Source organism: Galeopterus variegatus, unplaced genomic scaffold (genome assembly GCF_000696425.1).
Source record: "Galeopterus variegatus unplaced genomic scaffold, G_variegatus-3.0.2 Scaffold1307, whole genome shotgun sequence".
In the NCBI taxonomy this organism is placed as follows: domain Eukaryota; kingdom Metazoa; phylum Chordata; class Mammalia; order Dermoptera; family Cynocephalidae; genus Galeopterus; species Galeopterus variegatus.
In genome coordinates, this window is record NW_007727418.1 from 1 (window position 1) to 23,249 (window position 23,249).

The 23,249-nt window shown below is 35.8% G+C and overlaps 1 protein-coding gene across 1 annotated transcript in view; it reads right to left on the reverse strand.

Annotated features, from left to right (window-relative positions):
* Positions 1-3,499: 3,499 nt before the first annotated feature.
* The window catches only part of LOC103593239 (peptidyl-glycine alpha-amidating monooxygenase-like), a gene marked incomplete at its 3' end in the record, with an annotated part of 61,480 nt that continues 41,730 nt past the window's right edge, over positions 3,500-23,249 (reverse strand). The window contains exons 4-6 of the mRNA XM_008576195.1: positions 16,325-16,412; positions 5,073-5,158; positions 3,500-3,583 (exon numbers count right to left, since the gene is read on the reverse strand). Coding sequence (XP_008574417.1) covers positions 3,500-3,583; positions 5,073-5,158; positions 16,325-16,412 — 258 coding nt within the window. The remainder of the gene's footprint in view (positions 3,584-5,072; positions 5,159-16,324; positions 16,413-23,249) is intronic.

A 23,249-nucleotide genomic window follows, 5' to 3' on the forward strand; every position in this document is an offset into this window, starting at 1 on the left:
CTTGGGTGCTCTCAGGAGTCTTCTTTTGTGTCGGCCCTAAAACCTCGAGCCTGTTGTTGCTGGTTTGTCGTTGAAGGTTCGTTGTTGAAAGATTTATTCGTTTTTTGTTGCTCTTGGAAATGCAAATAGTAGTCTGGTATCACAGCGCACACTTCTCAGGGTTGTGCTGTCTCCTGGCACGGCCGTTCCAGACCCGTCGCCATCTTAAAAACTCGTCAAGTTTTCAAATCATGAAGTTTGAATCTTTATTGACACTGGTACCAAAAGTGGTGATATGATTATATATGTTTGTATTTGTGTGTGTATAGTATACACATATATAACATCTGTACATATTTAATGCATTTTTAATAATTAGGAGACATAATTATTTTCTACGTCTAGGTACATCTGAAGATAATTATAATTCAGTCATAACACAGAACCTGTTTAAAGTATAATACAGTTGCATAGTAAATCATGCATGTAGAGATTCACATTAGCTCTTTTTTTTTTTTGTCATGAGAGTATGAGTGGGAATGTAGTACACTTAACTAGTTGAGATTGAAGAAGTTAACACAGTTCTGCTTGTGGAATTTAAAAAATGTAATTATAAAGATGATGTTATAACATTTTAAAGGAAAAAAAAAATCACATAATCCTCTTTCTTGCTCATTGACTGTTTCCTTTTTTTCCCTTATTCCTTACAATCCTGTAAACATACAAGCATATGTATATTTTATACAGTCTGTATTAAGTTTTATTATTTGCTATTTTTGTTGTTATACCATTTACTCAACCAGCCCCCTATTAAGGGACATTTGTTAACATTTCCAGTTTTTTATATTCATAGTTATTGGTGTGTAAATAAATAACTGTGGGTATGTAGACCATTTTTTGAAAAAAAGTTTAGGATAGAAGCTTAGAACAAAGTTTTAATATTATATATTAAATGTATACAAAATGGTTAAATTGCTTTCCAAAACATCATACTAATGTATAAGCCTCCCAAACTGTACCAGATCTACCTGTTGCAGTTCTGGGTCCATCTATCCAATTGCAGTCCTGGGTCCTGCAATTCAATCTCCACCCATCCCCAGTTTAAAAAATATAATATACTATCTCGTTGTTATAGTAAGATTTGATATTTCACCATGTGTTTATTTACTATTCTAAGTCATGTATAGCATAAAGGACAGATAGTATCTAACGGTGCTGAATGAATTATGTGTGAAATTTTTTGTTTACATTTTTATTATAATAAGTTCTATGAATTATAGTACTAGTAAATCTTTCTACCTCATATATATCTTCTTTTAGAAAAACTGTTCTCAAAAAAGAAAATGAAAAATTTTTCATTTTTGAAAATATAATTTTTCATCTGTCTTGCACAGCAAAAATAATTATATGTTTATATATTAAAATATCAGTACTTTTTTATTAGCCTTTGGTGGAGTTTGGATTTATTGTCCTCCCAGAACTGATGTGGAAATCTGATCCCCAGTGTGGCAGTGTTGGGAGCTGTTTGAGTCATGGGGGCAGATCCCTCATGAATGGATTAATCTTGGGGGGGGGTAGTGAGTAAGTTCTTACTCTGTTGGTTCCCATGAGAGCTGGTTGTTTAGAAGACCTTGGCACCTCCCTCTCTCTCTCTCTCTTGCTTCCTCTTGCCATGTGATCTGCTTATGCCACCAACTGCCAGCTGCTTTCAGCCACCAGTGGAAGCAGCCTGAGGCCCATGCCAGATGCAGCTGTACCAGAATCAAAAGCTAAATAAACCTGTTCTTTATAAATTACCCAGTCTCAGGTATTCTGTAATAGCAACACAAAATGGACCAATACAACCCTAGATTAAATAGAAATTATAAAACAAAATTAACTCCTTATCAGAAAGATTAAATTATTACAGTAACATATTAAAAAACTAGTAGATATCATCCATTTTCCCTAGGGTATCAATGCAGTATCTGTTAAGAATACTACAAAGCTAAGAGGAATTAGGTTGAAAAGTGAAGTACAGGGTTTAACAGAGGAATAGAGATTAAGGTTTGGAAAAGTGTGTGTGGGTATGATGAACTACTTATTTGTGGTGGTCAGGGAAGGCCTTCTTGCCTATTTGAAAAAATTATAGTCCTGTCAATGCTTCTGAAGTCAGCAGTACTAGGATGTGCCGGTTCCACTGACACCAATGTGGAAAATTTTTACAGCAGATAATTTCTGTTTTCATTCCTCAAACACAAACATTATTTACTCCTTCGTTTTCAACAAAACCTTGCCTCATAACTACAAAGTTAACAATTTAAGATCAGGTTCTGTTCCATAAATGGAAAGTTATTTCTGTATAACTCAAAGCATATTTTTAATATAAAAACAAGTTTTATTTGGAAGTTAGGTTCATGTGCTGATCTACGGGAGCTTGTTTAATTGATAATATGTTTATGAATATATATATAGAACTAATTATAATTTTTCAATTATATAAAACAATTATTTTAATACCCTTTCCCAGAGGGAAGCTGCATTTATTGTCCCAGTTCTGAATGCTGATAAATTTATGAACCCTCCCACCACATAGGTCTTCCCCAGCAAAGGCCCTAGAGAGTATTTCATAGTCATAGACGGACATTTAGTTCCAGACTTTGCTGCCGGATAGAAATCTAATGTGTTTGAAAAGGGAAATGTATCAGGTTAGTTACAGAAATATAATTTAAATTAGGGAATTGGGGAAAATATATATGTATATAAGACAGCAAGATGTAATAGAAAAGCAGACACCAAATAGAAGTCTGCTTAATGTTTACACTCTTGTGAACACAAGAGTGTAAACCCAGAATGCAGCTGGAGTTTGATTAAATGTAGCCAAAGGAATAACAAGCATGGTCTTGGTTGCCTTGGAAACCAGGACCACTTTGTCATGTTAATGATTCTATAGTAAGAAAAGAGATATTTAAATGAAGTGCATAGTAATCATGGGTAGAGCAACAGGTGTCTAGTGGAGTATTTAGCAGTGTCTAAGGGGTGGGTAGGGTCTGTAGATTAGTGAAGCAGACAAAGGATGACTTCATGAAGTGGCAGGTGTAGATTACACATAAAGCATCAACATGAGCCCAAGTGTTTGAGAACCTCCCTGGTATTGCAGAACCTATAGACTCTCCACATTACTAAGGCTTGTTCTTAGTAATGTGTAAATAAACTGCCAGTCCCTTTTGACTGTTGCTTGGAGTGAGCAGCACACCTGATAGGAGCAGGAGCAGTTAGATAAGAGTGCACTGGAAAGCAAAAGTACTCCGGAAGGTCAGCATAAGACAAACAGCAGGATGAATAAGTGCATAAGAGAAATAACTTTTGAAATAAAAGTCATTCCCTCAATAGTTCCAAATTAAAGGAAACAAAGGGAGTTATTCCTTAGTGGGCAGAGGATGTGGGCAATTCTTCATTTTATGTGGATAACAGTCACTACATCTATTTTAAACAATATTGTATTGTAAGTTGTGCTTAGTTCCAACATTTTGAAACTTACCTCTAAAAGCACTAATATCCCCATAGTGTACCTGCAGGACAAAGTATTTATTTCCAGTCTCTCCTCCAACTCTGAATCCAACACCTAAAGATTTACAAAAGAAGATAATTAATATTTTACAAATGGAAGTTTAAAATGGAGCTAATCCCAGGTTGCTGATGTGTGAAATCCAAAGGGAAAGAAAATAGCATGCAATATATGAAATTATGTTATATGGAAACCAAAATAAACTAGGCATTGAAAATTTCTAATACAATCTGTCATTTCTTCTCAAAGCTCTGATGGAATTCTATTCATACTTCCCACTTCAGAACCAGAGTGATCACTTATACTTTAGGAGGACAATTCACTCATTTTGAAAGAAATAGAACAAACAAAACAAAACTTACTAGGCATTGAAAATTTCTAATACAATCTGTCATTTCTTCTCAAAGCTCTGATGGAATTCTGTTCATACTTCCCACTTCAGAACCAGAGTGATCACTTATACTTTAGGAGGACAATTCACTCATTTTGAAAGAAATAGAACAAACAAAACAAAACTCTTCCTCTGTTGATTATTTAACAGACATAAACCCATTCTCTCCCTTTGTTTTGTATATATTCATGGGAACATCTCAGGGGAATTACTTTCCTTTCCTTGTGAAAACAGTTATCTACAAAAATGTCACTAAGGAAACCAGCTACCAACAAGATAACGAAGTCCACTATATCAGTGAATTTTTGGAGTCTGAATGTTCCTAATAGTCTTGTTGTTAGTACAATTTGTTAGTGAGCTAAAAAAATCTACAGAGAAAATATTTATAGGTAGAGAAAAGAAATTTTTTCATCTGCTATACTAATGGATCTTTAAAATGTCAACAAATCTATGACAGACCTTTCTGTCATAGTTTTCAAACTTGTATAACAGTGGCTCCATGGTAAGCTACAGAGAATTTGGAGACTCATTTGAAGCAAGGCAAAACAGACATCAGTTAATGGTGCTGGCATGAGTTAGGAAGGCAAGAGAGGGGACACCCCCTCAAGACCACCCTGAAACCATGGCAGACCTAAGCTGTAACAGAACACACACTCCCTTTAATATGAAGAAATCTCTAGGTAATAAATAATTTGCTCACCCACTGGAAGCTATGAACAGTTTAGAAGTGAAGTCAGAAAGCCAGGTGAGGTTTGGCATCACATTAAATACCTAGGTTCTGAGATTATAAAAAATACGTCTGCTGAAACAGCAACTTATTTAATTCCTAGCTTTCTTGGCTCACGCAGTGCTCCTGCTATAGAACCAACATGCCTTAGGCCAAAGATGACTTGATGCATCCTTGGTTATTGTCTAATTCTATCTAAAATCTTGTGTGGGCAAACCACTTTGCAAAGAGAGGCAGAGAAAGAGTAACTACGTAGCTACCCTAAATGATTCCTTTTCAATTCAAGGTTGGTGATGCAGGTACTTCTGCTGTGTAGCAGCAACATAGAAAACTGTCAACAACTGATAGAGAGGACTATAATAAAAAGCACTTTGGAAATAGAAATCAAGCAGCTTAACATGAGACTATCCAGGAGGCCTCGGATGTACCTTTGGGGAGTCTGGTGGGGGGAGCATTTCTTGCCCAGGCGTATAGAATATTGGCTTTATCTGCACAGGTTCCTTCATCACAAAACCTGAAGAAAAAAAAAAAAGTAGCTATAAATGAAGATTTAAGTAGTAGAATGCACAAATCACTCCCCATGGGGAGAGGGGAGGAAAGCAAAGTATATCAATGTATCACTACTGTAATCATACCTGCTTTAAGACCTTAATGAAGACTTGAGCAAAGAACAACTACTATGTGAAATAAAGACATATAAAGGGAAAATTTTTGTTTGTTGCCTAACATGAAACAATCCTGTGAGGCAGATGTATAATTTATACTTCAATATGTTCATCTGTGACACGTCCCCTATGTCATCAGGTAGAAAAACAAGCATTACACAGAGTCTGTATAAACCAAAGCTAATGCAGTGCAAATGTGGGAGTGGATTTGAGGAATGTTACACACGTTTCTCCTTTGGGGATCAGTGTTGTTGTCAACAAATCTTTGGCTACAGTAACAAACAGTACCTACCCTCAATAGGGTGAACAACATAAGTGTGCCCCACTTAAGGGGCCCTTTGTCATAAATATAAATGACTTTTTTTAAAGTTTATGAATACCATTTGTAAATTGTTTTATGTTGTCCAGGTCTCTTAAACTTACTGAGCCTTAGGTCTCTCTCTAGCAGAACAGGGATAATTATACTTACCTCACAGTGTTATGCTATAAATCAAATGACTTATAAGTGAAAGCACTTTATAAACCTCACAGCAGTATACCAGGGTAATGCATTATTTAACAAAACAATCACTTTATGTAAAGATTCTTTATTGAGAGACAGTGTTGTATGGTGAAAAGAGCACTAGGCAGAAATACATATGTGTAGTTCAATTCCAGAACTATCCCTTAATAGCTGCGTATCTTGGGCATGTTTATAAGCCCTCAAAGGCCTGGTTCCTATAAGAAAACCTCTCTCTCTCTTTTTTGGGGGGAAGGTGGGGGGGGATGGCCAGCCATTATGGGGATCCAAACCCTTGACTTTGGTATTACAACACCATTCTCTAACCATCTGAGCTAACCAGCCAGCCTCTTCAAAGTTTACTGAATGGAAACCTCTCTGATAGGGCTGTTGTGAGATGTGTAAGGCACCTCGTACAATAACTAAGACATTTGGTATATCCAACTTAATAATGGTAAGCTGTCTGACTCCAAACCACACATTTTTTTCCCATTACACTATATCTCTTAGTTGTTCTATTATGGAATTGGATTTGCTCAAAACATTGTTAGGCTACATTTTTATGTTGTTATATATTTGTGTTTTGGAAAATTGCGCACAAACAAGGTCAGAGTCAGATCTGAAAGGCTTGAAGACTATCAAGGATAAGGACAAATACGGCTTCTTGGGCAGGAGGTTGACTAACACAGTAAAACATGTACACTGCCCACGGCCTGAAAGGGCGGTGAAGACAGACTGTGGCGGCTTCCTGAACAGGCTAGAAAATGAAGCTAGAAACCCAGAGAACACCCAGTTGCTAACATGAAAACCACTGGTAAGAGGTTCCTTCACACTCAGGGACAGGGACTCTTACCATGTTTCCTGCCTATAGTCAGAAAAGAGGTTGGAGTGCAGACAACCGTGTTATCTGTCTGAATTAAGGGCTGAGGGATCTGGAAACAAGAGGTTCTGATAAGGTTATGTTCAGTGAATGCTCTTGCTTCTATAAATCAGGCTGCAGAAAGAGACCATGTAATGTGTAGTGTAAAACACATCAACCACTGGTTTCTTACTGTTCACTGTCAAGTACAATATACTTATGATGAAGGATCATTACCATGTGAGAATTGTGCGCTGGAACGAATGTCTGTGACATCCTTGTGCCAAGTATGCTAACAGGCTTAGGGTGTTGGACAGTACCCAAAAGCAAAATTTTCATTCTTGGCCAAATGCTATAATAGTTAAAGAAATGAGATTGTCAGATGTGATGAACTTTCTATCTCACTGCCGTGAGCTACTAAAATTTAAAGATCTGGGTGGCAATTTTCATAGCTTTCAACAAAGATCATAAATATCCAAGTGCCTAACATCAATGTGATGACAGTCATAGGTTAAACAAGATAACTGTTTCCTCTGATATGGAAGTAGATTTTCAATGTATTACTAGAAAGAACCAGATTGAAATATAACAGAGAAAACTGGGTTAGCACATTTTTCTAAACTATGCATTTGATTATGTCATTTGCTGGCTCAAAATCTTTCAGATGTTTCCCAAAAATAACATCAAAATAAAATCCAAACATTGTAGCATAACACATAAGGCCTTTCATGATCTGGAGCCTTGTTATATCTCCAGACAAAACCCCTTTTTTAGTCATGCCAAATTGCCGCCAGTTTCTACTCTCTCTTCTCCACTGTTTGCTTTGCCTGGAATACCCCATCCCAGCTCTCTGCCTGAAAAACTTGTACTCACCTCCTCTTTCAAGATTCAGTTGAAGTTTTCCTCCTCAGGGAAGTGTTCTCTGACCCCCATCCCATCCAACCTCCATTCTTTGACTGTAGCACTCATCGTAAGTATCAGCTTACTTATCTACCTCTTCAATAGGACAGTGAGTACTTTGAGGTTTGAAGTCAGATCTTTCACCCTGTACTCCCAGCACTTGAGTCCCTGCCTGGCATTTAGTAAACCTAGTAAACCTTCAACAAATGTTTGGTGAAGCTTACCTCTAAGTGAGTTTTTAATTTTCCATGTACAAATATTTAAAGGACTGAATTGGCTTAAACTTCATCACGTTGTCAAGTACAATAAAAAGTTTTTTTAAAATTTAGAATTAAAAAAATGAACCAAAATATAAATACCAATAAACTTGAATTATTATTTGCCTGGTATCTTGTACAAACTAGCTTATATTTACTCTCATAAGAACTCTGCAAATAGGTTGTACTTTAAAGCTAAATAAGCTCAGAGAGATTAAGTAACTTCCAAAGGTCACATAGCCAAATTATGATTCAAAACTCTGGCTGTCACACTCCCTTTTATCTCAATTCATGACACTGATTTATGGGCAGAGAATACTGCTATATGAAGATAAGCTGTGACTACTAGTGTCATATTTGAACTAAGCTGCAATTTGAGTGTTTAATTTTTTTTTATTTAAAAAAATTTTTTTATTATTATTTTTTTTATTCCTTTTTGTCTTTTTTACTGACGAAGCTGTGACTACTAGTGTCATATTTGAACTAAGCTGCAATTTGAGTGTTTAATTTTTTTTTTATTTAAAAAATTTTTTTTATTAATATTTTTTTTATTCCTTTTTGTCTTTTTTACTGACGGGTAACGGGATCACAACCCTCGGTGTCGCGCCCGCACCGGGGACCGGCAATGGGATCGCAACCCTCGGTGAGTGTGCAATTTTAAAACGAAATTCTAGATGAAATAAATTGTTCGGACTTATTCACAAAGAGACAATGATTTTATATTTTATTCGCTTATCAGGTCTGGTAAAATAAGAGTTTTAAAAGCAAACCTTGGTTTGCTTTTTAAAACCCTATTTTATGATTTCTTAAAAATGTATTAAACTCAAGACTGAACTCACTGGAGGACACGGGACATTGAAACTTATCCTAAAACTTAAAACTTAATGAGAGGACCAAGTGAGGCCAAAAAAAAAAAAAAAAGAAGAAGAAGAAGGGGGAGGGTCTGTAACTGATAACACAACTGAGTGGCAAATAGCGTTTGGATTAAACCTCTGCACCTCTTTATTTTCACATTTCCATTTCCCATTTTAAATGGAAATGGTGTTAACAGTTTGAGTGTGTCCCCCAGAGTTCATGTGTAGGAAACTTAATCTACAATGTAACAGTGTTCAGAGGTGGGACCTTTAAGAGGTGATTAAATCGTGAGTGGATTAATGTTGTTATGTTCGGAGTGGGTTCCTTACTGTGAGAGGGTGATTGTTATAAAAACGAGCTTGGCCCTCTCTGGCTCCCTTGTGCTCTCTTGCCCTTCTGGCTTCCAGCATAGGATGATGCAGCAGGAAGGCCCTCCCCAGATGTGGGCTTCTCAGTCTTGGGCTTCCCAGCCTCCAGATCTGTAACACATAAATCTCTGTTCTTTATAAATTACCCAGTTTAGGTATTCTGTTATAGCAACACAAAACTGGCTAAGATAAGCATCATATCCTCTCCACATAAAATGACCAAAAGGAGAAACACAGTATTATGTATTTTGGCTTTCCAGAAAGGGCCCTACAAAAATAGAGGGTTTTTTTTTTTTTTTTTACTATTCTTATTAGTAAGAAGAGTTTTAATGCTAGGCAGCAATGTAACCACTGATCAATGGCTATTGTAATTTCAGGCATCATCAACCAGGTTTCTTATTCTTATCATTCGAGCAGGTTCTCCTAAGGGCTCCTCCAGATTAAGCCAATTAAATTGTGAAAAGATTCATACAGCTCCCCTGTGGTTTCTCAGTATTCATAGTAAAAATGATGAGAATTAACATTTGAAAATAAAACTAATTTGGATTCTTGGACCTTTCCTATAGAACCCTTTCACCTCTAATTCACGGGGAAACGGTTTGGATGGCATGAATATTTTCTGACTGTGCCAAGCACTGAAAAATGCTAGCCTGTCATTTTGAATTATCCAAATAAAGCATGACTGACTGTTAAAGTACTCTCTGGTTGTATCTGTTAAAGGCTATTTAAAATCCAAGGTTACTCAGGGAAGATCAGAACTGATAACTCATTTCTTCTTTTGGCTAAAAAAATAAAATAAAATTGTCATGCCCTCAAGTTAAGTCTGTATTGCAGTAAGTATCAACAGAACCAGAGTCAGGAAAATTGATCTAAAGTGAGAAAGTTTCTCTGAGAAACACAATGTAAAATCAATGGCATGGGTGGAATGTCCTTACATTTCAAAGTTTCATTCATTATGAGTCAGGTATTCAAATACCATTAACTGTGCTATAAATCCATAGAATATTTTTCCCAATTTAGATAATCCTATGTGAACTTCAGTGCAATGGGTATGCATTAACATAGTAATTAGAAGGATACCTAATAGGAAAGCTAAATAAGACTGGTGATTAAGAAGTACCAGCCTGATAAATAGCACCATAGTAACTACCCTCCATTTCCTTACCCCAGTGAGATCAGAGAGGCAATAAAGTCCAAAAGAACAGAGGGTGTATCTGTTTTGTCCACACCAAATTCTCAGTGCCTAACAAAGTGCTTGGCACATAAATAAATACTTTATTAATAAACAAATAAGGATAATAGCTACCACTCCTATGTGCCAGGCACTACACCAAGCACATTACTTATATCCCCTCACTTACTATTCATGATGGCCATTTCAAGCAGGATTAGTAGCCCCATTTTATAGATGAGGAAACGGATAAAAGTTAAATCATTTGACCGATGTTTATTACAACTATCAAGTAGTAGAGCTGAGATCTGAGCTCTGATTTCAAAGTTCTGGCTCTATGCTGAATGTAGCACTGAGCTACAATGTTGCTGCTCTGTTTAACATAAATACTAGTCTTGTCAGGAAAGAACAATCTCGAAAATTTTGTAGTGTTTATTTCTGTTGAAACAGTCAATATGGTTACAACCATGGCATTCTATTTCATTAAAGTTGACACTAGTCTACTAAGAACTGGGTAGGTGCTAAGAAACTCCTATCAACACCTCTGATCCAGGCACCTTAAAATGATTAGCCAAGGAACACAATCACTGGCGACTAGAAGTTAGAACCAGATACCAACTGTATTTTAACAATTTGATCCATCATATTATCCCTATCTTCATATGCAGTAACATAAATCTGTTACAATATTAAAGTGGAAAAAGGAAATGGTACGATTAATTTTAGCCTAGCAGAAATTTGCTATGGCAAAGACACATTTTATAGTGCTTAAAACAAGGGACAGTGTAGATTTTGGAGACTGTATTATTTTTATTTATACTGACAAGAATGTTATGTATGTTTAACTTTAGAAGTTTCATTTGGCAGAGGAAACAGAGAGGAATGCAGAAGGCACACTGTGAACCTTGCTGTATATAGTGTATAAGATGACAGGGAGCTAGGATATGGAAAGGGCACAAAAAAGCAGCATAAGCAAATACCTTTAAAAATCATTATGGTCATGAGGGAAGCAACAAAGCTGTAGACTTATCTACAAAATAACATCACCTTAAAAAAATAGTCATTTAAATCTCTCTCTCTCTTTTTATATATATGTTTTAGCTACTTTTCTCTTTCCCCTCATCTGCATCTGTAACCCTGTGGAGACAGTGGCATTTAAAAAGACACAGCAGGTGGTTAATAAATAGAAGCAGTGAAAGGGATTTAAGCTAAAGCTTCATAGGATGGTAAAGCATTACTGCTTTAGCTTGAGAATGATTCCAAGTTAGAACAGCTAGAAATAGCCTCATTCAAACAGCTGGATTCTTCTTTTCAAAAAACATCAACCAACCTGTAGAGGACATCTTTGATTTGTAAAGATTAGTCATAAATATCATTAGAAATAGTTTTAAAATCAAATATTAATTTTGAGAACTAAAAATAATAATTTTAGCTATGCACAAAAGATCACACCAAAGTACAAGGCTGGATACATAAAAAGCCCAGTCACTTTAATCACCCAATATTTTGAACCCAAAATTTTGGGGTTTGCGATCATAAATTGCTTTAAGCCCTAAATCCTGGACTCAGCAGAATAGAAAATGCACAAGCCTACAATCTCACATTTAAAAAAAAGAAAGCACTCCAGAATTACCCCATATGCCAAAACTATTGATATGAACAAAATCTCATGATTTTCAAAACCTGAAACTAAGTAGCTAATCACTCATCAGGTAAAAAAAAATTGTTAGAATAAAAACAGAATAAAGTAATTCAAAGAACAGATAAATGTAAAATCTCATGATTTTCAAAACCTGAAACTAAGTAGCTAATCACTCATCAGGTAAAAAAAAAATTGTTAGAATAAAAACAGAATAAAGTAATTCAAAGAACAGATAAATGTAATATTTTAATTTCCAAAAATCTCCTAATAATTTACTATCTTTTAATGGAGAGGAGTAATAGATTCTTATACAGCTGACCCTTGAACAACATAGGTTTGAATTGCATGGGTCCACTGATATGAGCATTTTTTTCAACCAACCGAGGATCAATATAGCATTTGTGGGATGAGAAACCTGTGTAAAAGGAGACCCGACTTTTCATATAAGTTGATTCTGCAGGGCAGATTGGGGGACTTGAGTATCCATGGATTTGGGTATACTCTGGGGTCCTGGAATCAATCCCTCACATATACCAAGAGATGACTAAAATTACCCAGTTTTCAGCATTTCCATTTCCTTTCTGACCCTAAAAAGCCCAAAAGAGCATTGGCTCACATTGTTTGTATTCAGCTAACAAATCTGTGGAACTTAGAATTATCACACTACTAATTGTCGGTAAGGACAAATAAAGTCTGACAAATCATGCTATTGCTATGCTTGCTCCAATCTTGGTGCAATTACTTCCCATTGTTTCCTGAATATGGTTAATTGTCTTCTCCTTTAAAAACCTGGGAAAGAAGGTATGAGGGTTACATCTGACAGGTACTGTTACCTTCCTTACATGGGTCAGCAGAGCCCCTGCTTTTTCATCAGCTTATATGCATCCTCTAGAGGTATGTTAATTTGGAATTGAGCACCAGACCCACTCTAACTATAAAGGGACCACCCCACAGTATATTAAAAGGTTCACATAAATGTATGCAATTTAAATGCACATGCATACAATTAACTAGACACATTACCAGTGTGAGCTGCTAATTTGGAATTAGACACAAAAGACTGGAAATGCATTAGAGAAAAAAAAAAAAAACTTTAAAATTACAATGACCACATAATGAAAACTGCTTCATGCTGTGTCTACTATTTTCACGTAAACTTAATATAACTGTAAATATATTTTAATGAACAGTAGAAAGAGGCAATTACAAAGAGCAACGGAGGGCAGCACAACAGTGAAACATCATCAGAATAGCTCTTTGCCTTCATATTAAAAGTGCTGCCTGAAGACAGAGGAGGAATTATAACTTCATAATTTCAGGGGAAAAATGTTTTTTATATTAAGGACATACCTATTTGCCAACTGGCTGACAATGAAAATAGAACCCTCAAGTGAAAACGGGAAATCCTAACAGAAAAGAGAGGAAATCCAAGCTTGACATTTTGGTGTTAAAATACCCTATTAGCTTTTTCATCTTTTGTTAAAACAGTTTTGTATTCCCTTACAGATTTCCCAAGAGCTTGAATGGGTTTTTCATAAATTCTTAAGCATGAGAAACCATTATATGTATCATATCCCAAAATATATGTGAAAGTTTAGGAGTCTTCATTTAAGCGCTGTCTATATCTTGGAACAAATGAAGAATAGATTTGCAACTGTAAGATGAGTGTGATAAATTTCATGACTCAAAAATGTTAGAAAACATAATGCAAGACTTTTGACACTGATAGATTTTTGTTATTAGGGTTATAATTCAGGTGGGACGGTAAGAGGCTAAACAGTTGGAAGACATCTGCTCACTGTCTCTAGGGCTGAGCCTGTGAGGCATTGAGGGTGAAGGATGTTTTTGTGAACAACTCATATTTATCCAATGAAATATTCTGTGAGCTCTAGTTCAGGAGAGGCATGGATTTTGCCAAATATTGGGGGATAAATAATATATACTGTCCTTAAATGGAAAATAAGGCTGGATTGTGGATGTTAGAGTCACTAAAACAGTTTTATTTAATGCATCTCTCCTAGTTTGCATATTGAACAGATCCTACATCTACATATTGAAAAGGTCCTACTTTTAAATGAACATGCTGGTCTTGGTTAATAGATGATGAATAACAGCATCAATTACTGTCCTTATTGTATGGTTATAAAGTCAATTACAATAAGCGTACAGATTGAGAGGGAATGTGGGCTAAAAGGCAGATATCTTAAAACCCATTTTAAACGATATGGATATAGTGTTATTAAGAATTCTAATTACTCAATGATGCAACTGACTGGCAAAACACAGGGGGCTGCTTGCTTGAGGTGAGTCAACAAGTGCACACATGTCCAACTCCTAGTAATACTGTCTCTCCAATCTGACTGAGTATTTGCATGCAATTTATATTCATAGGCTTATGGAATTTTAGAACATAGAGAGATTTTACAAATTATCTAGTGTACATCTCTTGAAAAAATAAAGAAACCAACTCTGGCCCAGATGGGCTGAATAATCTATCCAGAGAATCCAGCCAATTAGTTCATTGCTTTTTCTTCTACTGTGTTGCCTTTCAAGTAATAATTTTAGCAAAATAATATATATAGCAAATACTTTACTCAAAATTCATGTTTTCACTTTCATTTACATTTTTCTTTGAATCCACTCTTTCCTTAACTTGGAAGACTTTTGGTCAATATATTTTATAGATATAATTTTTTTTTTTTTTTTTTTTTTTGTCCTTTTTGAGACCTGCTGCACCGCACTCAGCCAGTGAGCGCTGTGAGCGCACGGGTGATCCCTATATAGGATCCGAACCCACGGCGGGAGCGCTACCGCGCTCCCAGCGCCGCACTCTCCCGAGTGCACCATGGGCTCGGCCCTATAGATATAATTTCAAAATGGTATATTTAATAATAATAATAAATATTTTTAAAGGGCCAAAGTAATGTGTTTGTTTTGATATTCCCTTAACATGAGAACAGTGAACCATTCTTGGTTCATTTTACATAACATTTCTTAAAAATTAGAACCATAATAGCATTTAAGAGCTATTATATTTTCCCACTCATTCCCTTTAGTCAAAGTAAAGCTCAAGAAGATTTTGAAATCTCACATGCTTTCTAGCTATTTTCAATAATTCTAATCCAAAGGTAAATACAAGAGTACTCCAAAAAGTCCATGGAAAGATTCATGATATTTTTCCATTCTATTTTTCTACAAACTTTTCGAAGTATCATAGTATTGCTAATTTCTGAAGAAATATTTAAAAAGCATAAAAACTAAAGGATGTGATTTGCTGAATTTCAAAAAAGCTGTCACAAAATAATCTTTTAATCCCAGAATTTTATTTACAAAAAATTACTGAGGAGCAAAAAACTGGAATGTGGATATCAAAGGATATTAACTGTGATTTGCTGACTCCATTTTTACATAAACCCAATAATGTGAGTTGGGTTCATATGTGATATGCCCCTTTCATCAAATAATGTAAGCCTATTAACAAATGCTTTGATGGTACTTGGTCCACGGAGATTTCCACTAATTGCCCTATGCTTTTAACAGTTCCAAATACATATTACAATTGTTTGTTATAAAAGAGACTAGAAAGCAGTCGCTGCCTGCCTCACATCAGGCTAATGAATATTAGGATGCACAGAGAAAGGTCTATCAGGCTACGTGATTATGCTAGGACAGGACATCAAAACAGATCCCTTCTCAATGCAAAGTGAAGCACAAAAGTCATTCTGGACTGTTAAATATGTAACAGTGATTCTGGGTATAGGTGAAAAACATAACGCTTAAACACCAGTATTCAGGTGTTTAGTAGAGGTTTATCGTTCATGACATGGTATTAAGACTCACCATAGTGAATAAAATAATTTATAAAACTGCAGCAGTTACTTGAATAAATGGGAGGCAGTGTGGTAAAATGGAAATTACTTTGGATTTGGAATCAGACAACCTAGTGTTCAATCCTGGTCTGGCACCAACTAGCTGTGTTACCTTTAGCAAGTTAGTGAATCTCTTTGAGCTTCAGTCTCCTTGTCTCTAAAGTGGGGATAATAATACCTGCTTTGCAGTGACATTACGATAAAATGAAATGGTATGTACAGATAACCCAGCACAGTGTCTTGAACAAAAGAGTGCTCAATGAACAGAACCATGGTGTTTTTTGGATGGAATCATGAACTTGAAAAAATTAACATCAGAGTATCAATAATCTAAATTTTCAGGCTTTCTTTACAAGCCTTCTTTATCTGGACACCCTATGTATGACAACAGACATATATACATATGCTACATAGTAGACTAAGTAACTGTGATAAACCATAATAACCACATGATGCCAATGAAGTGTTCTTTTTCTACAAAAAAATTCAAACCTATGTATGAATCAGTTATAGAATATTTGCATAGATACACTTTGTACTTGCAAAAAATACACATTTTCTACACCTTTTTATGCTGTGAACTTGTTATCCTTACCAGTAACTTCCGGTGGATGAAGGCATATTGCATCCAAAAAGCAACATATGATGGACAGTATCCATGCTGGCACGAGGTTTGAAGTCAACTGTTATGAGAAAATGATACAGTAATGTGAATAGAAGTTACACTTCTATACGCAAATGTCACAAGAGACCACTTCTTTGAACAGTTTGAATACCTGTATAACAAAAATGTTTTGATGTTCTCATGATAGAATACCCTGGTTGTATAAATTATCTTATTGCTTAAGAGGAACATGACCTGATCATTTGGTTTAGAAGGATAGTAAACTATTATGTAGTAAAAAGAGAAAATAATAATTAATAGGCTGAATATTACACACACACACACACACACACATTTTGTAATGGAAGAGACCCCTTTTAAAGCGGTGAGAGTATTATGTGGGTATAAAATGGAAGCTCCAGGCTATGTATTCACAATATATTTCCTTCCAGATTTCAGTAGAGTGTTGAGTACTATAAAACACTGCACAACACTGCAGTGAAACAGAAGCCACAGTGAGTGGTTAAAACATGAGCAAAAAGATTCATAATACAAATTTATTACCATCTTAAAATAACAATAGTCATCACTGGGATGCATATGGAGAAACAATTTGTCAGGAAAGAAAGATAAAAGTGGAAAATCTATCTTTACAAAAATACAGAAGAAGTCATTTTACTGTCCTGGATGAGCATGGTGCACTTGTTAAAAGGATATTGAAATTTATGCTATGTCATTTATCTTTTTTCCCCTAACAATAGTGGTTGTAAGACGTTAAAATAAACAAAAAACAGTACAGAGGTAAAATAGAGGAAAAACTTAAAAAATAAATTATATTATTATCTGTGGTCAATATTGAGCTTGCGCTCCCTTTCCTAGTATGGGGTCTGGCTCTTCTTCCTTTGTGTCCTCATTCACGATGCTGTCCAGTATGCAGTAGCAGGTTATGAGTCACCTTTACACATAAAAATGCTAAATAGCCTACAATGCTAAGTCTCAGATGTGTGCAAAACTGCATCTTTTAGCTATTTTGGTCTCTCCATGTGATAAAATTAATAAAACATCATTTATTGCTAAAAAGGTACCTGAGATGTGAGTATTTATAAAATTTAAAAAATGTTCTACATCTGAGTATAGCACAACAACTTGCAGAGTGTTGTGGATCAGAAAATACAGGGTACCTGCTATGTGCCATCTTGACCTATAACTTTCAGAGAAAATAAGCCTTTCATTTACTGAACTGAAAATAACAAATTAAAGCCTAAAAATCAAATCCTGAAATTTTCATACCATCATTTATAAAACTAAAAGAGTATGGCCGGAAAATGTATTTGATATAACTTGAAGCTTTGTTTTCTATTACCAAAGAGTACAGTAAGCCTAGGAGATTGAAGAAGATGCTTTGAAAGGAAAGAATCAATTGGAAGTTACAGCAGTTCACAATTCATAGAAAATCATATTGTTACCAAGAGTAAGTTTGTTTGCAAGAGAAATAGAAGGAAGAAGAGGGATTCTACCTCCACATACCACTCTCAAGTTGAGATTGAGGGTGGATCTCTTCTTCCAGAATCCTCCCAGGGATCTTTACAGCAGAAGAAAAATGGAAAAAGCCATAAGAGGAGAGTACCTGGAGTTTATGTGTCTTTCATTAACCATAAATTTATTTTGGTACATGATGCAATTTGTAGTCTTATATTCATTTTTATCAAATTGCTTAGGTCAGTCTATAGACAACTATAACTTTTTTTGTCTGACTGTACCTGCCTCTCACTGTTTTTTTTTCTTTTTTTTTAATATCCCTCTGCCAATCCATGAGGGGTTGTCAAACAAGAAGCTGACTCCTTTGCTTTTTCAGAACCTATGTAGATGATTACACGATTTCCTCTCCTTACATTATTTTATTATGGGTGGATAGATTTCCTATGATTGAATCATTCTTGGAACTTTAGTAATAAGCCAAAATAGTTAAGTGTAGTTTATTCCAGAATTAAACTGGGGATGCAAAACAATGTGTTTCAGGCATCAGTAAGAAATCCACTTGGAAATATCCAGCAGAAAGTTGGAATTCTGTGAATCTTGTTCAAGAAAGAGGCTGGAGAATTATGTGTATGGTAATCACTCAAAAATTGAACTCTGAAACTTTGACAGTGCACAAAAGCACCAAAAGGGAAGTAGGAACCATGGAGAAGGCTGAGGACAGAGCTTTAGGAAAAGCCTTGAGCTGTCAGGATCTGTGTAGGAGAAACCAACAGTGTCTTTTTTACATTAATGCAGTGTGTGCTGCTGTGAAAAAAAAGCAGCACACACTGCCCTTTTTTGGAAAAAGAAAGAGCTATTGTAATTTTATAAAATAAAATGTTAATAAGCAAAAGATTCAGGTAAGGACAGGCAGTAGACAGTTGGAGAGAAACAGATGATAAAGGAAACAACTAAAATTTCTGTGGCTTCTTCTCTTATTAGTAAGGAAAGAACACGGTTCACTTGGGCCCCTGATTATGCAAGAAGATCTTCTAACCACCCTTTGTAAAGGGGAAATCTTAATTACCCAAAGTATAACTTCTCCACAGATGATAAAGGAAACAACTAAAATTTCTGTGGCTTCTTCTCTTATTAGTAAGGAAAGAAAACGGTTCACTTGGGCCCCTGATTATGCAAGAAGATCTTCTAACCACCCTTTGTAAAGGGGAAATCTTAATTACCCAAAGTATAACTTCTCCAACCACTTTCTGATTTTTTCTCATTCCAACATACTATTTTAAGTACCACACATTTGCTCCACATCGAACTCTTTACTAGATAGTTGTTTTATTCTCACTTCTAAAATGAGAAATCTATGTCCTTAAGTGAGTAAAAGAAAATTCTCCAGTTTTCAAGTACAAAAATTTATTCTCACTGACTCATACATTCCTTCAGAAACTCAAGATCTAATTTAAATGCTAAGTAAATTATTGGTATAAGGTGAAAACAAACAGCTAACCATATTTTTTCATATCCTAAAGAACAAGTCTAATATCTAAGTATTTATATAATTATAGCTCAAAGAACAATTCATTGCAAGTTGAAATGAAAAATACCTCCAGCAAAAGGAATGTCATATCAAAATGTAAATCTAAAACCAACAGTAGATGCCTTAAAATAAAGCAGTGCTTAGACAATTTCATTGAAAGGTCTGCTTGCAGTGGTGGGGAGGGGCCAGCTGGGAAAAGATTAGTCTGACAGGTTCATTTCCTGGGTTTGCTTCATTCCTCCTTATTACGTCTGGCTTTGCAAAGTAAGACCCCATCGAGCACAAGGTACACATATGACTATGCGGGAGATTTCAGCACAGTTCAGGACAGAATATGGAAAAACACTTTTAAATCACATCTTAAAAGAAATTCATTCTTTCTGTTTTTCCATCATACACCAAAGAAATAAAAGAACCAAGGGGAAGAGAGCTAGAGGATAATAATGAAAATGACTGCATTTAAGGGTACGATTCTGACAGGCAGAGTAAACAAAGGCAGCCTTTGGATGGTGACAAACTGGGCAAAAACAGCCTTGTGAGAATGCAAGGGAATATTATATCCAGTAAGATTAAAAATGCCACTGCCTCTTCTAACTCAATAATAAGATGACAACTGCTTAAGTGGAAATGGTACTTCAGCATCAACGGGTCCTAACAGTTCAGATCGCCTGATGAATGGGAAATTTTATAGGCGAGTAAGTCCTGGGAACTAAATACCTTTGAAGGACTGAGATTCCAGAAATGCAGTAGTGACTCACACACACTAATGAAAGAAAATATGATGACATTGAAAGTGCACAGGTTGGAGAATTTCTCAAAGGATAATGCCACCTGAAATGAAAGACTTTAAAGTGTGTATGTGGGCGACATATTGAGCAGAGAGATACCTAGGTCTATTTTCTGGAGTCCTAAGCAAAATTTGTTCTAACTACATGAGGCTGTCTGGGATTTATGGCCTCTTTTAGCTAACATCAGACTATAATCAGGGCCATAAAACTCTCTAAGAATGTGCCCTAAGAGAGAGTTTCATTTAGCACTTGGCTTTCTCTCCACCTTTTTTTTTTTTTTCCAAGTGGGTATCCAGGTTTGCATGTCAAATTTTGATTTATCTGACACGTGCAGGCAGTGGAAAGATTCTATAGAACATACATAGCCAGGTGAAGGAACCAGGAACATGGAGATATCCATATACATGTAACCAACCCTGAATTACCACTGAAAAGATCAGGAACACTCTTTTTAGCTAAAAATATGAAGTACAGGAATACTACAGACCATGGATAATTAAGCTATTGAATAAAAAAGAACTGACTTGCAAATCCAAGTTTGAATCTCCAGAGCTTTGGCATTCTAGGATTGTTGCCTGTATATATCATTAGAGATGAACACTGTTAACTTTATTTCTTCCTCCCAGTAGAATCACATTATACACCATAAACAGCTTATTTCACATGCTGTGGCTATTTTTATATATTATTAAACAATTTTCTTCAACATTATTTTCAGCCCGGGCTGTACATTAAAATTACCTGTGGAGCTTGTTAAAAATACAGGTGCCCAGGGTCAGTCCTAGATCAGTCCTCCCCCTCCCCCATCAATATCTCAATCAAATCTCCAGAGGTCATTCCCAAATGAGCACATCTTTTAAAAGTGTCACAGGTGAATCACAGGTGACTCTGACTACAGAATTTAGTAGCTGAATATATTCTATTATGTAAGCATACTCAGAGTTTAGTTAACTAATCCTAGCAAACTTGGGATTGTCTTGCTTTTTTAATTGTACAGGGAACAAAGTTAAAACAAAGTTTCTCTTAAAATAAATTTATAAAAAGAGTTTCTAAAGGTAAAAATTGGTTGATTCTTTAGAACTATTTTATTAAAAGAGAACACCAGAACTCTGTATTACATCATGTAGTTTTAGCTGCAGCATCTAAAATCCTTTTAGGGCTGAGGTCTGAAGCAGGCACACAATGGAGCCTCCGGGGACTACGTTTATGTCTGTCATAAAGATTTGGTATTCTAATATTGCTTGTGTTTTCAAGCTATAGTCAATATTGAGGAAATTGGGAAGGTGTAAGGTTGAAGAAACAATAATGTAAAAGAGATGTCATGATTCAAAAAAAAAGTTACAGGCCCCCAAATCTTACTACTACTGCCTTAAACATTTATTTCCAAAAAATAAAGATTATACTTCAAAAACTGTTCAAAGGAACTGAAGATAGCAATGCTGTAAATTGTAATTGAAGTGTAGGATATGGTCAACCTTAATGTTCATAATCTTGTATTTGGGCCAAAAGGTACAGATAAATGTAAAGTTCACAGCACTATAGTCCATTTGCCAGCACATTAAAAACCCGCAGCAGGGGCATATTACATTATCTTCTGCTAGCTTCCCCCATAACTATAAAGCAATTCTACACTAAAATAAAGACCTTTTGCTTGAACATTTGTAATCAGAAAGCTTAATAGTGAAATTGTCACTAACTGTTGCTAGCATGGACAATGATGTACAATTCATAAAGAATACTTAACATAGCTTATGAGTACTTTAAGCTCTCACTGCCAAATTAACAAAGAAATAAAACACCCGAGCAAGCCTGTATGTTGAACATAAATTTAAAATGAAATAATCCTTACCTCTAAATAAAGGAATTCCAACACACAAAAAGGATTAAGCTTCTAGATGATATACCTTTCAAAACTGAACTGTATGATATACACCAGAATCAACTAAACAATCGATAAATAGACTTTAGCAGCTAAGCTATGCAAGATAAGGTGGCATAAGCTCCATTAAGCCCTGTTTTTGTAATGTCATTTCTATAACAGTCCTCTTTTAATTTCCTACAGATTCAAATCCTTATCTAACTTCCGGCCTTTTAAGGCCATGGATAATACCGCACCAGTTCCTAGCTCACCACATTCCAAAAGACAACCTCCTACATTCACTCTTTACGTTCATTAGGCAGTGCTCCTCTCTTACTAACCGTAACCACCAACACACCCACCAGGGCTTACCCTGTGCCAGGCACTCGTTTACTTCTCACAACAAGTCTGGTCCCTTTCCCTCCCCAGTAGATGAGCCCTGAGGAAAGAGGTGGTGTGATTTGTGCCTGGTCACACAGCAAGAAAGTGAAGCTGGGATTTGAATGAAGAGTGGTCTGGTTCAGAACTTGCCATTTTAACCACATTATAATGACGCTATCTCTCATACTTGTACCAGTGTGTCCTTCGTGCTCATACTGTTGGCCACTGGAATATTCTCCTCTCCTCTGCAGATCCAAATAGGCTGTTTTCCCAGGTCCAGATCAAATCTTTTCTTCTCCCTAATTAAATTTTCTGTGACTAGCCCAGTTCACAGTGATCTTTTTAGAGGTGACCACTAAAGTTCTGCTGAAATAGCTACTTCAGAATGATTATCAAAATCCCATGAACCCTCCCCTTGCCCCCACCACTGAAGGGCTTCTACACATCAAATTTGATTCAAACCTGCGCTTTCTGAATTGGTCATTTATTGGGGGTGGGAGCAGGTGCATTTTGATATTACTACATTAAAATATCTATGTCAATTTTTCAGTTACTTTTTGGTGACCACTAGATGTATCTAACTAAAGACATTCCTAACTCTCAACTTTATAAAACATAATAGAATGGTTCCTACTCCTCTCTCACCCCTTTTTTATTTCCCCAGAAAAGCTTGGGAGTTTTTGGAGGTTGTCATGTTGGAAACATGGGTACTGAGTAAACAAAGAATAGAGGACATTCAAGAAACACTCTAACACTTTGAGACAGGGAATATAGCAACAACTTCATGATTATGACCAAGCAAATTAGGTTTTATCCACACATCAGAGACATCTAGTCTAGTGTACCTTATTTGTGCTATAAATAATAGCTCTTTCCAAGTAC